Raw genomic sequence first — 17,857 nt, 5'->3', positions numbered from 1 at the left:
AAATGGGAATGTGATGATTTATGGTCCCGATTTTGTGGTGTTGGCCTGGAAATAGGAAAACTTTTGGGATGACAAGTGTTCAAGGCGAAGAGACCACCTGACATGAAATGGCTTTGTCCATTGGTACCTCTGATTAGCCATGGAGACAAAAGGCAAAATCCTCCTTCCATACTGCCCAGTCATCCCTAATCCTCATCTTTGTGGAGCTTTAGGAGCTGTTGGAGGATTCCTGTAGGGTAAAAACCGGGATAGATGGGCGATAATCTGGATAAACTAAAAAATATGAATTTGGTGTATATTTTCTCTTCTTTCTCCCTTTTTTGGGCTTCAAAGAAAACATTCCAAGAAAACATTTAATTCCATTCATTTCATTCCTCCAGCACCCCCAGTGCCTGCAGGAGCACTCAACCCCAGGCAGATGCTCCCCCTCGAGCCTTTGGTGTTGTTGAGCTGTGGCCTCACAAACCAGGTCCCCTCAGCGCCGAGGGGTTGTGAGGAGGGTGGAGATGAAGCTGTAACTGCAGAGGGTGAAAATGAAGTGAAATTGGGCAGAACCAACCTCAAAGGATGCCCTCGGATGGAAGCATTCCCAAGGAAAAAGCTGCTAAATGCCATGGAAGAACCAAGGTCCTCTAACATGGATCCATTCAAGCTCCTTCAGTGATTTTTAGGCTTGGTTTAAAGACTGGATTAGGAAGAAAAACGAACTACCGAAGTATGGAATTTTGGCCAGATTAGCCTGGAAGGAGATAAATGTGGCCTTGGAAATATTCTGTTCGCTTTGGAAGCCAACGTTATTCAAGTTGTCAGATGTCTTCATCCACCAGAAATAAAAATGCCACCCAACGGCCCACGGTTCTCCGCGTTTGGGCTGACCAAGAGGCGCCATCACCAGATCATGCAAATAATCTGCTGCCTGATAATTAATGACGCGGCCGGGCATATTTTTTGATGAATGCTCATGGAGCCTGGTGACAGGCGTGAAATTAGAAAATTCCTTCAGTGCCCTAAAATATAAATAGCTTTCGGAACTGAAAAGAGTTTCACAGCTGAAGATTTTATTGTGTTGAGAGGAAAAACTTTTCCACCCCCCATCCCCCCCTTTCTTCTGGGCGAGTTGTTTGTCCGTTCACAAAACAAATACTCTGAAGCCCAGTGCGGCTCATGGGAATAAATTTCAGGTCGAATTAGTACAGTTTCCTTGCTGTCAGGACGGTGGAATTAATGGTGTTTTGATGACACGAATTTTGAAGGGCGAACAAAGACGCTGAAGGGAGGGAGACATGACTCCTTAGAAGCGCGGTCCTCCTCTCCCCCAGCCTCTCTTGTCTTCCCTGTCATCCGTCTGCCAATCTCCCTGTCCATGGTTAGTTAAAGGCGCTTTTTATCCTCTTTTCTTTCCCACAGAGTTTGCCAGATCCGGCCCAGTGCCTGGGTTCCAAGGGGACACGCTGCAGTTGGCCTTCATCGACTTGAGACAAGTAAGTCTTTGTGTTTTTGTTTTTTGTTTTGCTTTTAAGATGTGTGACTGAAGACCATCAGGTCTTAAGGGAAGGGGAGAGGAGGGGAAACGGCGTCAGTGATTTACGCCAGAGACCTATATTTTCCCCCCCGCCTCCTCCTCCTCTCGTTCCCTCGAAGCCACCTCCTCGCCCAGCGCTCCTGGAGATGGTGGAGGTGAAAAGGGCTGGTGGAAGGGGGCGAGGAAGAAAGCCAGGCCTGACCCTGGCCAACGGGGCCATTGTGCTGCTGTTGGCTTCTACGGAGGGACCGCGGCGACTCCGAGCAGGTGCTGGGAACAGAGAGAGCAGTGATGCAGAGCCCGCCCGCCTCGGGGACCTTTGTTCCCAGAGAATGCCCACCGAGGCGTTTGCGAGGGCGGAGGGATTTGCATTCCCCTGTGTCCGTGCCCGTTTGTGTCCCTCTCTGTGTCTCCCTCTGTGTCACACACACCGCCCCCCCCCCCGCCCCAGTCCCCTCTTCCGCAGATGCTCCCCAGGCCAGGAATGACAAAGTGGCTCTTGGGGACGATGGTTCGATGGTTGGGGAAGGCTCCACCCATTGGTGGCCACCTCTGGAGGGGGCCCTGTTGGAAGCCAAGTTGACCGCAGCAGGTACTGAGGCCTTTGTGGGTCTTGGCAGCCAATTTTGGGAAGAGGGCCATTCTGGGGAGTCATTTGTTCGGGGGAGAAATGGGCATTATTGACACACTAGGCCGGGGGGAAAAAAGTGAGGTGGTCCTGTCATCTCTTGGCACTGAAGATGGATGGGTTGGAGAGAAAGTCTGAATGAAGTAAGACTCAATGACTGATGCTTCTCTCCTATTAAAACAATCTTTTTTTGTCTGTTAAACCCCCCTGGCTTTGTCCCTGCTGCCATCATGATGCAGTGCCTCTTGTTCGTGGGGTTGACGTCGTTTGCATTCTGAGAACTTTCGGCTGCCGAGGGTATTTCTTAAATCTGCATAATCCCTTGTATCGATGATCTTTGCGTCTGCCTCTGATTCGTGCTGGAGCTGCTTTCAACCCGCCAGGGTTTGAGAACCTCCTCAGAATCCAATTGATGTGCGGGGAGCCATCTGTCATCCCATGACACTTCTGTTGACTTTAATAACATCAGGATGCCGCTTTTCTGGGCCCGGGCCCGACAGGAACTGCCAAATTTGTTTGCAGAATGGTCTCAGCAGCTCCATGGGAGAGGTGTGCGTTATCACTGGGCTGTGTTGACACTTTTATCTTCATTAGCTCCTCGGCACTTTATTGACCGTGGCCTCTGGGGTGTGAGGAGATGTGGAGGCCTTGGGCCTTTTCCAAGCACCCGGCTGGGAATGCTGGGGATTTTGGAGGGGGGAAGATGGGAATCTTGGAAGAGTGAAATGCCTGAAAACTGCTCAGTGAGGTCAAGCAGTGAAATGTTTGTGTGGCTCTTGAGCAGCCAAAGGGACCCAGCACCAGTGAGGAGGAGCAGGAGCCTCCTCTGTCCTTCCTTTGTCCAGTGGGTGTCTGAACACGGAGGTTCTGTCTTTGTTTCAGGAGGTGCTGCCGAGTTCTGTTCTTGCATTTAAAAACAGCAGCTCCTGAGAATCTCCAGCGAGGTTGGACAAGGATTAGAGCACTCTGGGACACAGTGGGAGATGTCCCTGTCCATGGCTGGGACTGGGTGGGCTTTAAGATCCCTTCCACCCAAACCATTCCAGGATTCGGTTGTGACTACACAACGAGAAAGGGCAGGTACAAGTTCCAGGTGAGGATGGGAAGTCGTGGATCTCCTGGATGATGGGTGACGAGGGGAAAAATGAGGTGTTGTACAGATGACGGAGAAGAGCTGACCCATCCCTGACTTACCCAGTAGCAAGGAAAGATGAGGCAGTTCCCACTCCCTGGTCCTGTTGATGTCCTGATCTGGTGGAGTGTTGGAATGTGTCACTGGACTCCATCCAAGCAAGGCTCTGGTGGCTGCTCTGTGGCCACCAGACCTTCAACACTCCCAGCACTTCTTGTTCGACTGCAGCTCGAGCTGGGAGTAGGAAGAGGTGGGAAGGGCATGGATGAAGGTCTTGGATTGTTCCTTGACTTGTCTTGAAATTTTTCTTTCTGGACTTGGCATTCTTTCTCTTTCATGGCATGAAATTCAACCGAAACAGAGTAGATTAAATGGGATATTGGGAAGGAATTCTTCTCTGTGAGAGTGGAGAGGAGTTGGGCTGGAATTCCCAGATTTTCTGGGGCTGCCCCTGGATCCCTGGAATTGCCCAGGGCCAGGTTGGACATTGGGATAGTTGAAGGTGTCCCTGTCCGTGGCAGGGGATGGAGTGGGATGAGATTTAAGATCCCTTCCAACTCAAACCAGTCCCTGATTCTGTGAAATGTCACCATGATGTTGATTTAAATGGAATGACCTGGCTGGGGGAAGGAGGGAGGAGAAATGACTGGGCAAAAAATCTCCAAAGCAGGAAAATTAAAGAGATTTCCCTTCCCAATGTATTTCAGGAGCTATTAGAGAACATTTGTAAATCTGAGAAAATTTTCCCAGTAGTGGGGGATGATTAAAGGAATGACCAAAACGAATAAAATATGAAATGATAGGAAAATGTGGTGACTTGGTTTGTGCCTTGGTACAGATCCTTGTAGTGGGGAACAAACCCTTAAAAGATGTCACTGTTTAAAGGCATCAGGGTTTGTCCTTCTTCAGAGCAGCAGACTCAAGTTTAGCACATCAAAATCTTGATTTTCCCCTCGTGCCCAGGGAAATTGGGAGCAATTCCATCCCTGCCTGGAAAAGAGGAAAAGTCAAGCCCAGAGAATCAAAATCACTATTTTGAGCAGGCTTGTGTAAAGTGAGGCTTGATTTCCTATTCTGGGACATTTCTAACTCCATAAATACCATTAATGAAGTTGTAAAGGAAACGAGCTCCCATCTCAAGTCTTTCTGTAGGAGTGAGACTCAAATATTTGAAGTTTTCCAAGGAAGGAATATTTGCTTTTCCCCCTTCCCATTTAAATGTTGCTCTTCCACACTCAGTGCTGCATTTAGAAATCTGAAATCAATTCAGTCCCATAAATAACCCTGATGAAATTTGGAATAATCAACTGCTCTGCATCTTCACCCCTGAATGTCCAAACACCACTGGAGACCTCCAGGTGCTCTCAGGTCATTCCCAAGCCTGCGTGTGGAATCATTCCGTTTTCCCCATGGCTGGAAATGTTTTGATTTTTGGTTTTCCTGGGTTTGTTGTGAGGAGGTTGGTGCAAGAGGAGGATTCTGTGCTGGTCTGTAAAATCCCTGCAATCCCTGGCCACGCTGATCTCTCACAGAAGCCAGATCAGCTCTTGTGGCCGCCTTCCAAGGAAAATCTTGTCTCCAGCACTTGAGGAATTTTACTCTGGGCTCCAGGGAGGGAATGCACTCGGTGATTAGAGCTCCCTCCTCCCAGCCCCTCTTTCTGTCCAGGGAATTGTAAATCCTGAGGGCTGAATCCCCCCTGCAGGTGCCAGCCTCAGCTCTGAGGGGTGTTTGGGAACCCACCGGGATGTCCAAGGGGTGATGACAGGGAGGTCCCACTCTTCTCCCCCAGCGTTTTCCTGCTATGCTTTATGCAAACCTGGTGGGTTTGGATTCTAGCATCAGCTCCTCAAACCCTGTCAGTGAGGTCAAGGCAGGCAAGGTCAGGTTTAGGTGGGATCTTGGGAAGCAATTGCTGGCTGGGAGGGTGGGGAGGGGCTGGAACTCCCAGATTTGCTGGGGCTGCCCCTGGATCCCTGGCAGTGTCCAAGGCCAGGTTGGATCCATGTGGGATTGTGGGAGACGTCCCTGCCCATGGAATGCGGTGGGAATGGGATGGGATTTAAGGTTCCTTCCAACACAACCCCTTCCGTGATTCTGCTATTCCTTGTCCCATGGGAAGTGCTTTGTGTGTGATTTCCCCGTGCTGGGATCCAGCTGTGGTTATTGTGGGATCCTGCTGGACCCTGGCTAGAAGGAAAGAAAGAGGGAGGCACTTTTGGGAGTCTCCTGCTGCTTTTAGCAATTTTGGGGCCTCAAAGTGTCTTCTGGGCGGTTGCAGTGACATTGGGAAGGACGAGGTCAAGGTCCCAAGCTGTGGCAGGGCTGAGGGGAAGGGGGCAGGGATTTGGGGAGAGTAAGGGCACCTGGTTCCATGAGGGAGGAAGGGAAGGAAGGAAGGAATGAAGGAAAGAGAGAAAGAGAATGAGAGAGAGAGAGAGAGGAAGAAAGAAAGAGAGAAAGAGAGAAAGAAAGAAAAAGACAAAGAGAGAAAGAGAGAAAGAAAAAGAAAGAAAAGAGAGAGAGGAAAGAAAAGAAAAGAAAAAAGAAAAGAAAGAGAGAGAGAAAGAGAGAAAAAAAAAAAGAGAGAAAGAGAGAGAGAAGGAAAGAAATAGAAAAAGAGAAAGAAAGAGAGAAAGAAAGAAAGGAAGAGTGGGAAATGGGAAGTCTCCCTATGATGTGTTCATTTTTCTCTTACTACCCCTAATGGAGTCACTTAATAAAAGAATGATTCCCTTGGAAACACAATTCCCTTCCATCCCTGCTCTGTGATGGAATCTTGGACTGGTTTGGGTGGGAAGGGACCTTAAATCCCATCCTGTTCCACCCCATCCATGGGCAGGGACACCTCTCATTGTCCCAGGCTGCTCCAGGCCCCAGTGTCCAGCCTGGCTTTGGACACTCCAGGGATCCAGGAGCATCCATAACTTCACTCAGATTTTCCTTTCTCTCCTGCTCTGTGTGCAGTCACCAGATGTTCCCTTTTTTTTCACTCCTACACCTTTTTTTATCTAAAAATAAGAACCAAACAGAGGAGCAGAGCTGCAGTGTGAGCTCATCCCCAAGCCTCACATTCCAGCAGCCTGGATTCCTGGGCTCCCTGCCTGGTTCTAGGGAACCACCTGCTCCCTTGGAGGGAACAATGAGTGTGAGGTCACTGGGGAAGCTCCAGGGGTGCTGGAATGGTGGGCATCCAGCCTGGCTTCTTATCAAACATCAGCTGATAAATCAGGTGTTTGGAAGGCCCTCTGGCTGCTCTGAAGGCGCTGGGAGGTCTGGAATTGTGTCCTTGTGTTGTGTCAGGCACTGGGAAGGCTCCCCAGGGAACGGTCACATTCCCGAGGCTTCCGTAGCTCCAGGAGCATTGGGACATTATCATCATCATCCCAGGGGTGCACAGGGTGAGGTTGTTAGGGTGTCCTGGGCTTGGTCTTGGGTCTCTTTCCACTCAGGACATCCCATGAGATGTAGCCCTGTCTCCTACTACTTCCCTGTGCTCCAGGGCTTCCATCCCCAGTTGGTGGCTGAGGGAAAACCCTTGGAAATTTGGGCTGAAGGTCTCCTTGGCGTGACACTGGTGGTTCTGTCACCATGTTGGTGGAGCCAATCACTCCAAGGCAGCATCCAGGATGTCCTGAAGGTTCATTCCCACCTGAGGGAGGGCAGAGAGCTCTGGGTTGGTTTTTTTTAAGCTTGTTTTTGTATTTCACAGTTCAATGTGCCTCCCCAGCCCTGCAAAGTCAGGAGACATTCAGGGATTTTGGGTGAGCCCAGAGCCCCGTGCTGCTCAGCAAACTGGTTTGCCTGATCCTTCCCAGCTGGTTTTGCTGGGAGACAGCACCAGGAGAGCCGAGAGCCAGGCTGAGGGGATGATCAATCCACCGAGCTCTCCCGCCAAGGTGTCTCCTCTGGCGTGTCCCTGCTTGTGTCTCCAGGGCTCCTGCCGGGAGAGCAGCTCCCACAGCTTTACTGCCACGTTAGTCACTGCACAAGGGAGGGCAGGGATGAAAAGGTGACTCACGAGGGATTTTCAGCTCATTTCAGTTGCTGGTTTTCATCCCCAAGTTGTTGGCTCCTACCCCCTCCCTCACTGCCTTGTCCAGCCTCAGAGCTCAGGCAGTTCTTGGAATTCCCTCACTCTGCTCTGGACAAGAGGGATCCGAGCGCTGGATTTTGTCCAGGGAGGAAGGATCTGAGCACAGGGTTGTGTCCAGGAAAGCTGCCCCTGGATCCCTGGAAGTGTCCCAGGCCAGGCTGGACACTGGGGCTTAGATCACCCTGGGATAGTGGAAGGTGTCCCTGCCCATCCCAGAGGGTTGGAGCTGGATGATCTCCATGGTGCACAACCAAACCCATTCCATGACTCCATGATTTTTCAGGTTGTACTTTTGGGTTTCTGCTCACCTTCAGTGTTTAGGGGTTTTTGCAGGGGTCGTTTTTGCCGTGGAAAGACAACATTTGCACTTTGCATCTTTTTTTACTTTATAATCAGTACAGAATCCCTCAGGTTGGGAAACACCTCCAAGATCATCAGCCAACCATCAATTTCTCCCATCCTCCCTGTTTTCCTGCATCCTTTACCCGCATGGATCCTGTCCTTGGTGAACAACACTTTAATTCCTTGACCACTTTTTCTCGGCCTCTGCCACATTGTCCTGTCCAGCCCTATGACCCAAAGCCCTTTCCCAGCTCTGGATCCCTGCCTGCAGCCCCCAAACGTGCCAAGGGAAATGCTGAATTGCACGAATCTTCCCTGGAAAATACCTCGAGCACTCAGGAAACAGAGGTGCGAAGAACAGAGGTTCCAGTGTCAGCCCTAATTCCTCATTTCCCAGCAAGGAGAGGCCGGAGCTGGTTGGATCACTACCCTTAAATCCGGGATTTTGCTGTTCAGATCCTATCTCCGGGCTCTTAATTACCTCTGTGGCTCCTCTCCAAGTTCCTCACCCTGACTGTTATCTCCTGGATCGTTTATCCAGAGCTATTAATCACCTTCATTAAGGTGGTGCCCACGGGCCATTGAAAGGTGCCCGTTTTGCTGCTTCTTGTGCAAACACGAAGCCCTGAACAGTCTGAAGAGATAATGGAGAGCAGCAAGGGCAGGTGCCTGACTTCCAGCTGAGCTAATTACTGCTCATTAAAGGATGTTTTGTTTCCTAACACCCCTGAGTGTGATGGAGGCTTCTCTGGGCATCCATAACCACATCAGCTTTCCCAGAAGTTGCTGTTATTATTTTTAATATTAATATTATCACCTTTGCCCTCTGTCCCACCCCTCTGCTTCCAGAAACCCAGATTGTCCTGGCTTTTCTAGATGCCAGGCGGCCTGGGGAAGCCAAAGCAAAGCTGCAGTTAATTCCTGGTGGACCTCAGGGGTGGCTGAGTGTCCTCTCCAAGGTCACTGGCAGGAGAAGGTCAGTAATTTTGTTAACACAAAGGAACCACCTGTACACTGGATTTCCCTCTCCAGAAACACCTGGATTCATGTTCTCAGTCTGTGATTGGAATTAATTTACCTCTGGAGATCTGTGAAGTTACAGATTTATTGAGTTGAAGGGCTGGACAACCCTTTCCAGGAGGAAATCTTCCTTAATGCCCAACCTGATCCTCCTGTGGCACAACCTGAGGCCGTTTCCTCTTGTCCTGTTGCTTTCCACTTAGGAGAAGTGACCCCATTATTGTCTCCATCCATCCCTCTCCCACCCTGTGGCTCCCTAAAAACACTTGGGAGAGGTGAATAAACAGAAGGAAGATGAAGGAAAACCAAAATGATCAAACCCAAACCCGCAGATGCTCAATGAGAGTCCCTTTTTTGGGGTTTATTTCCTGCTCCAAGTGTCACCTGATCCTTGTGCCTTGGTGTTCACGTGTGACCCCCAGGCAGTGACATCATAATGAGCCATTTTCCCTGGAAAACCAACTGGATCTGGGTCAAAATCTGTCCCAGGGCAGTTGGGAGACATCTAAGAAGAGGCAAGAGGTGGTTGGGGAACTCTTCTGGTGCCTTCTGAAGTTCAGGCTGAGCTCCAGCCCTGCTCTTCCAGGTGTCCCACACCTTTGGCACTGCCCACCATTCCCAGAATTCCCATCGGGAATGCTGGAGACCCATCAGAGATGGTCTGTAAATCCACTTTTCCTCCCTCCAGAGCATCTCCCCGTGGATCCATGTGTTCAGGCATGGATTGTGGGGCTGACACTGCCCATGGATTTCCAGATTGAGGGGATTTCCATGGATTTCCACGGATTGAGGGGACCCAGCAGGGATCCCTGGGGCTGTAGCCAGCCCAGAGCTCTGGGAAGAACATTCCGGAGGCTGGACCAAACCACTCTGTTCACTCTGTTTCTTCCTTGTCAGGCTCAGGGCACTTTTTTCCAGTGCCCAATCCCAGCAGTGTTGGAGAAGGGCACATAGAGCGGTTTATTTGTTTTTTAATCAGTGTTAACTGCCTGACTCACAAAGGAAGAATCCTCCAAAATTTGGGCTGGAAATCCAAGTGCCCCTCAGTGTACTCTGCGGAAAAGGGATGGGGAAGAGGGCAGGAGGCACAAAAGCAGGAGCTCAGAGCAGATTTAGAGCCTTAACTCTGATTTTTCCTGCCGTGGTGGGTTTAAACTGGTCTTAGTGTCGCTTTAAACCCAGCCTTTTGTGGTTCAATCCCATTAAAATCACACGGATCCCTGTCCCCTTTGGCTGCTCAGGCTCCAGAGCCATCACTCTCCATCCAGGAGGGATGCAGTGGCATGGGGAGGACTTTAAAATGCCTGGATGTTCCCCAGAGCCTCCAAACAACAACAAAAAACAAAAACCAGAGTGCAAACATGTCCTGTTAGCACTTCAGGGTGGTAGGAGTGCTGCTGGGGTTTCTGGGCACTGGGAATTGTGGAGGCTGTCGACACTCGGCCCTCTGGAACAATAAAAAGCAAACAAACAATCAAATCCTCGGTCACTGGGAGCGTTTGAGACAAAGGGAGAGAAGGGAGGAAATGAGGAGCTGCAGAGCAAGGAGAGCCGAGTTTGGGGCCTGGTGGTTGGGTGTTGGAGTCCTTGGGATACCGTGTGGGCAGGGCATGGGGCAGGTGTCGGGATCAGGGAGTGGTGAGGTGGGAGAAACCCTTCCCACGTTAATCACGGAGTCAGGGAATGGTTTGGATTGGAAGGGACCCCAAAGATCAGAATCAGAATCACCAGGTTGGAAGAGACCTCTGAGGTCATCGAGTCCAACCCAACCCCAACCTCAACTAAACCACAGCACCAAGTGCCACATCCAGTCTGCTTTAAACACATCCAGGGATGGTGACTCCACCACCTCCCCGGGCAGACCATTCCAGTACTTTATTACCCTTTCTGTAAAAACCTTTTCCCTGATTTCCAGCCTGTATTTCCCTTGGCACAACTTAACACTGTGTCCTCCTGTTCTGTAAGCTGCTGCCTGGAGAAAGAGACCGACCCCACCTGAGCACAGTCCCTTTCAGGGAGTTGTAGAGAGTGAGAAGGTCACCTCTGAGTCTTCTTTTCTCCAGGATAAACAACCCCAGCTCCCTCAGCCATTCCTCCTCTTATTCCAAACTCCTTCCACTATCCCAAGGTGTTCCCTCCCGGCCTTGGACACCTCCAGGGATGGGAAGTCACTCCAGCCTGATCTGGTGGAATTTTATGGCAAAACAAGGAGCCACTCCTGGGGACTCCATGGAGAACCTCATCCCAAGGGACCTTGCACTGGGCCAGGAACATGTTTTCCACTGTGTTTTATTCCTCCAAGACTCAGCTGGAGCCTCTGGCTGCCCCTGCTCCATCCTCCCTGGAGTGGGGCCATGCTGTGGGAGCTGGGATGTCTTTCCCAAGATTCCATCCCTGTAACTGCAGCAGCTCATCCAGACAGGAAAACAGACACCACTGGGATTTGCAGGGCCCACATTCCCCTCTATCCTGCGAATTTGAGGTGGGACTGACAGGAAAAGAGAGGGCCAGAGGTGGGTGCCCTTCACCTCCACACACCCCCAGCTGGGAAACCCAACCCACTCCTGGGGGATGTGGAGGAGCTGTCCATAAAGGAGCTTTTATGGAGCTGCCTTTCATTCACCCAACCTTCACCTGGTGCCCTGTGAGGTTCCCCCCACCCTGGGAGCTCCCATTGCTGCCGGGTTTCCCTGGAATGGGATCCCCCAGCCGGAGCGTGGTGGGTGGCCAAGGAAGTTGTGCCGAGCTCTCGTGCCTTTGAAGCTGTTGCGAAACTTTATCCCGGTGCATCCCTGTCATTCTTCTCTCCTCCTGACCTCTCCCAGGGCAGATGGATCCTTTCAGAGCAGGGAAACTTTAGCTCCTGGAAAACCTTGGAGTGTTCTGCCAGCCAAGGAGTCGGCTTCCTGGGATAACACCATGGGGTGAGGGACAGGAGCGCTGGCTCCCCACCAAGGTGACTTTGCTGGTGAGGTCTCAGGCCCCCGTGTCCCTCAGGAATGAGGGATTAATTCCCTCCCAGACACGCAATTCCAGAGCAATCTGTTCTCAGAGCCTCCCATTGATTTTTTTTCCCCTGTTGAATTCAAGGAGTACAAATATTGAGCGGTGTTTACGGAGCGCTGGACACGTGGATTAGGAGGGAAATCGATGAGATAAGGTCAGTGAGGAAGGGCAGGGACAAGGGACGAGGCAGAGGGAGCTCAACCTCTTCATCCCTCAAGGGGTAGAGAGAAACTGTGGGAACGATGATGTGGAGCTGTGGGAGAATCCATCAGAGAGCAGATCACTTGGAATAGGTTAAGAATCGGGATAAAGATGATTTTAGTGTCGTGTTCCTGCCTGGAATTCTGGGGTCACTCGAGGTGAAGGTGCTGCACATCCCACCCAGCAGCACGGGCCCTTCCCAGATGTCATTTCAGTGATGGGTTGACAGCAAGGTGGCACTGTATAGCCAGGAACATCACATCAGAATCCATTCCAACCTTCCTGTTGGATTCACAGACTCACGGGATGGTTTTTCAATTAATTAGCTCCCCGCCATCGGGGGATAAAAATGGTCCTTTCCATTCTTGGAGGTTCTGCCCATTCCAGGGCATGTGGGCTTGGTCTAGGCACCGTTAAATGTATAAATGGGTTATTTTTAGGCCGGGTCTGCTGGGAGAGTTTCGAGGTTGATCTGGTGAAAGTGGGAAGTTACGTCCTCTAAATCCATGTCAGTGTTTAAGTGTGGATTTCCCACAGAATTCCTCCAAGAGAAAAGGGTCCTCAGGCATCAAAACAAAACTTCTGAGGGCAGTGGCAGAATCCCATCCCTAGAGGGATTTCAGAGCCCTTGGGGACACGGTCAGTGGTGGCCTTGGCAGTGTTTGGGAAGAGCTGGACTCGATTTTGGAGGGATCTTCCAGCCCAGATGATGCCACGATTGTCCAGGTGTGTCCGTGTTGCTGTCAGAGAAGCCCGGAGGTGTCCCAGCTGTCCACCAAAGGATGAGTAGATTGGACAGGGGCTTCCAAGGGATTTATGTCCCTCTGGAGCAGCAGCTGGGGGATGTTTTTTGGGGCCCTGGGCTGGAGGAGCAGGGCATGAGTGACAGGTGGGTAATCAGATGTGTGTCCACATCTGCAAGGTCACAGCTCTTCTCCCAGGGGAGCTGAGCTGGGCTTTGTTCCAGCCCAGCTGTGCTGAACCTGCTTCACCTCCCAGCTCCCGATCTGCTTCTGCCATTTGGGGGAGTTGGGAGTTGGGAATGTGGTGTCCAAAAGGCCATTCCCGTGGGGTTGGGTATTAGGGAGAATTTTACAATGGGAAGGGTTTTCCAGCCCTAGCACAGAGGTGGAGTGCCCCATCCCTGGAGGGATTTCAGAGCTATGTGGGTGTGGCACTTGGGGACATGGGGCAGTGGTGACCTGGGCAGTGTTGAATAATCTCAGAGGACTTTTCCAGCCTCAGTAATTCCATGAGTCTGTGTTTGTTCACACCCAAAATGAACCAACCGGGAATATCTTGGACTGAGCTTCTGTCCTTCTGATTGATTTTGTATCCTACCCTTTGATAAACCCAACACTTCATCCTGGAAATGGAACAAATTCTCCAAAGCATCACAGATTTAACAAGACTGGAAATCCCGAGTGCATTTTGGACTAAACACCGGCACAAGTACCCTCATTATTCCCTCTTTTCCTACATATCCTGAACAACTCCATGGTGGGATCAGCCAAATGCTCCAACGAGGAGCACCAAGAGGGCTCCGTGTGCTGGGTGCACAGGGAGGAAGAGAGCAATTAGCCTAATGGGCTTTAATTGCAGGATCATGGAATCATTTAGGTCAGAAAAGATCTCTGAGATCCTTTAATTGATGAAGATGGAGGTGGTGTGACCACCAGAGCACGGAGGGGACCTTGGCTGCTGAGGGATTGGGATGAAGGTCAGACCAGGTGTGAGACTGACCACAGGGGGTTCCTTGGGACCAGGAGGAGTTCCTGGACTCCTGGACTGTCCAGGCAGTGCAGAGGGAGAGAGGATCAGGAAGGGGCTGGAGCTCCAGGAGCAGCTGAGGGCAGGGATGGATGGCATCTTGGGCAGGAATTCCTGGCTGGGAGAGAAGGGTTTTAAAGGAAAAAGGAAGTGGTTTAGGTGGGATTGTGGGAAGGAATGCCTGGCTGTGAGGGTGGGGAGGGGCTGGGTTGGAATTCCAAGATTTGCTGGGGCTGCACCTGGATCCCTGGCAGTGTCCAAGGCCAGGTTGGACATTGGGGCTTAGATCCACCTGGGATGATGGGAGGTGTCCCTGCCCATGGCAGGGAGTGGGAATGAGGCGATTTTAAGGTCCCTCCCAGCCCAAACCATTCCATGATTCCATAATTCAACAGTTCCCTCATTAATCCCATCCCAGAGAGAAGAAAATTTTCCCTTCTCCAGAGCAGTTGTGACTCCAACTCTTTGCAGAGCACTGGGATGAACTTCTCATTGCTTTGAGAATTTTCTTGCTTTGAAGCCAGACAATCCCAAAAATGCTGCAGTTTTGAGTCCCTGGGAAAATCATGGATTTGGTGCAGGGATGATAGGGAGATCCTAATGTTGATTACCTGATTCCCACCCATGGGATGTCCGAGGGAGGAAAGTTTTGAGGAGACATTGGGGTTGTTTTGGCTGAAGTTTGAAAGCACTACTGCAAGAATTCAGTCCCAATGCTGAGAGCTGTGCACCAGCTCTGACTTAACAAAAAACCAAATAAATACTGGAATAGTTGGTGTGAACTGGCCCATAAAAATATAAATAAATACTGGAATAGTTGGTGTTAAATGGCCCAACTTCCTTGACCCAGCTCGTGTTTTCTGGATAACCCAAGGGGATGGCAGTGGTTGGGTCCTGTGAGTCACCCCCAGCGTTCCTCTTGCTTGAGCAAACCCTGAGTCCCCTAAATGGGATAATTCAGCTCCCTGGCTCCGTTCGTGTATTTTCTGATTAATTGGTCAAAATTTGGGCTTGGTTTGGCCAGACAGAGCTTTTGTTTGTGGTGTTTAATCGGGAGGTTTGTGTGTTTTGTGGGATGAGAGCTCTTGTGAGCAGAGCTTTAATTCCCGTGATTTTCGGTTGGGATTTTTATTTGGGATCTTCCCATGAATCCAGGTCGGGCTGGATGAGCTTGGAGCAGCCTGTAAGGGTCCCTGCCTGTGGTCTTTTCCAGCTCAAACCCTTCTGTGATCCCATAAAGTGCTGGGTGCTGGGCTGGGGTGGGGCTGGGAGTTCCTGGCGTTGGAAATTCCTGTTGCCGCAGATCCACGGGTTTTATTTAAAGCCCCGTGTGTGTTTTCAGCACGGGCTGGATGGAGCCTGATGTGCTGAACACCATAAAACAAAGTCTGCCTTTTGTCTCGCTGGGTGTCAGACAGACAGACAGACAGACAGGGCAGAGGAGCTGTAGGTGTGACCGAGGCTGTTGGCATCTCCCCATCCTCCTGTTCGCAGCCTCGGTGGAAGAGCAAACACTCCCCCGATCTAATCTCGTTAAATGTTCCAGGCTGTAATCCCTTAATTTGGCTGCTGACATGAGGGCTGCCGATGGGGAAACGGGGCGGGGATGGGCACTGACAGCCACGGGAGATTGGGATCTTTTGTTGAGCACATCAAGAGAACCCGAGAGCTCCGAGCCCTGCCGGGGTTGTGCCCGTGACCAGAAATAGTCCCTGCAGATGAGTCACGGCTCCAAAACCACGCAGGGAACCCAAATCAGGCTGCAAATGCCTCGGTTTGTTCTCATCCTGAGCTGTCACGGGTCTCTGGGGGATCCAAGGGATCAGGAATCCACAGCTGGACTGATCTGAGTTGGGGTGTCTAGGCTAGAAGGGAGAAGGTTCCAGGGAGAGCTCCATGCAGTGCCCCAAGGGGATGAAAGGGAAAGACCAAGGAGAGACTTTAGAGGGTTCCAAAGGAAAGAAGGAGAGGTTTAGGTGGGATCTTGGGAAGGAATTCCTGGCTGTGAGGTTGGGGAGGGGCTGGGCTGGAATTCCCAGATTTACTGAGGCTGCCCCTGGATCCCTGGCAGTGTCCAAGGCCAGGCTGGATCCACCTGGGACAGTGGGAGTTGTCCCTGCCCATGGATGGGGTGAAATGGGATGATCCTTAAAGTGTCTTCCCACCCAAACTGTTTTGGGATTCTGGAGCCCCTCTGCTCTGGAGCCAGGCTGGGAGAGCTGGATTGTTCCCCTGGAGAAGGGAAAAATCCAGGGAACCCTCAGAGTCCCTAAAGGGGCTCCAGGAGAGCTGGAGAGGGGCTGGGGACAAGGCCTGGAGGGACAGGACACAGGGAGTGGCTTCCCACTGGGAAAGAAGACGTTGGGTTGGGATCTTGGGCAGCAATTGCTGGCTGGGAGGGTGGGGAGGGGCTGGACTGGAATTCCCAGATTTGCTGGGGCTGCTGCCCCTGGATCCCTGGGAATGCCCAAGGCCAGGTTGGATCCATCTGGGACGGTGGGAGGTGTCCCTGTCATGGCAAAGGGTGGCACTGGGTCATCATGAAAGTCCCTTCCAACCCAACCCATTCCATGATCTTGAATATCTTTTCCAACCTCTAAATGATTCCATGATCCTCCGTGCTGTAAAGAAACCAGAAAATGTCTTTTCCCCCGTTTAATTTGTGGCGGCCTGGAAGCAAAGTGGACAAAGTCTGTTCTTGCTCTGCTGCTCTTAATGCTTAAAACCTGGAGGGGGGAGGGAATCCTGCCTGGAATGCAGCCCCAGTGCAGGATTGCTTTTCCAAAGTGTTTGAAAACAATCACTTCTGCAGGGACCGGGGGCTCGTTTGAACAGCCAGTTCTATCCTGGAGACGAACATTCCGGGATGCCAGAGGAAAATAGCAAGGCTGGAATTCGCCTCGTGTTTGAGGTTAGCTCCAGAGGAGTTTTCAGCCGGGGTGGTTTTTATATAGCAGCTCTCGGTGGAAACAGTTTGTCTGTCATATTTTTAGGTTCAGGGATTTCTTGGAGGTCACCTCGAGTTCATGCTCCCTTTCCCTGCTGCCCCGGTTGAGGTGGGAATTCGTGTTTGGAGTGACTGGGGTCCAAAGCTGCTGTCAGACCTCAGTCCCTCTGCCTGACTGGGGCAGCAGGTTCATGGGATGAGTGAGTTTTGGGGGTTTGGAGGAAAGGTCTGCTTTCTGTTAGGTCCTTATGGAACTCAGAACCCCAAATTGGTTTGGGATGGAAAGGACCTTAAATTCCATCCCACCCTTCCCATAAGCAGGGACACCTCCTGCTATCCCAGGGTTGCTCCAAGCCTCAGTGTCCAACCTGGCCTTGGACACTTCCAGGGGTGAGGAGTTCACAACCTCTCTGCCAGGACCTCAGCACCCTCACAGAGAGGAATTCCTCCCCAAAATCCCATCTCACCCTGCCCTCTGTCTGTTCAAAGCCATAATTTCGGCCATTTAATTACCCCTCTGCCTTTCAGCCGCTTGAAACTCCTTCCAAAGGGCCCTTAATAGAAAGCAGAGAAGCCTCCAGCACAAATCTCTCTCCAGTAGCACATTTTTCCTATAGATTATCCTTTAATTTTCACGGAGGGGGAATGTTCTGCTGCTGTAAGGAGAGAGCAGAGCCCTGGTGTGGGGCTGCGTGCATGGAGATGTATGGAGTTACCAACTTTTCCAAGAGGAAAAGGTGATGTCATGGGCTGTGGAAAGAAATAATTTTTTTTTATATATATCCCTGCTCTCATCTGATCACGCTTAGGATATAAATAGTGGGGAAAGGCAGAAGGCAGTGAAATGAAACCCAGTCTGGGGAGGCTCCCCAGGAGCTCCGAGCTGGGGTCGGGCAGGGCTGGATCCATCCAGGGCTGGATCCATCCAGGGGTGTTTTCCAGCACATTAACGGCAGCAGCGTGTGGAGCCATCTGTCACGGCTCTGGAGGTGGCCAAGCCACTCAGCAGCTCGTTAGGCAGGGCCAGGAGTGAAAAAACAGCCCAGAAACTCAGGATATAATGGGAGAAGGGGAGACTGGAGGGAATGGGGTCCGTGCAGGGCTGTAATTTACTCCTCCCTCATTTGCTGCTGCTCCCCTGTCAGCAGCTCAGTCCCCACTTCCCACTGGGAGAGCTGGGAATGTTCCCCTGG

The 17,857-nt window shown here is 51.3% G+C and overlaps 1 protein-coding gene across 1 annotated transcript in view; it reads left to right on the top strand.

Moving 5' to 3' along the window:
• EXOC6B (exocyst complex component 6B) overlaps nt 1-17,857 on the top strand; it is a 269,597-nt gene that overhangs the window by 200,811 nt on the left and 50,929 nt on the right. Inside the window, exon 20 of the mRNA XM_066317540.1 lies at nt 1,408-1,481. Within this exon, the coding sequence (XP_066173637.1) occupies nt 1,408-1,481 (74 nt within the window). The remainder of the gene's footprint in view (nt 1-1,407; nt 1,482-17,857) is intronic.

This window comes from Sylvia atricapilla, chromosome 4 (genome assembly GCF_009819655.1).
Source record: "Sylvia atricapilla isolate bSylAtr1 chromosome 4, bSylAtr1.pri, whole genome shotgun sequence".
NCBI classification, from domain to species: domain Eukaryota; kingdom Metazoa; phylum Chordata; class Aves; order Passeriformes; family Sylviidae; genus Sylvia; species Sylvia atricapilla.
Note: the sequence above shows the minus strand (reverse complement) of the source record. Positions and strands in the feature narration are given on the sequence as shown.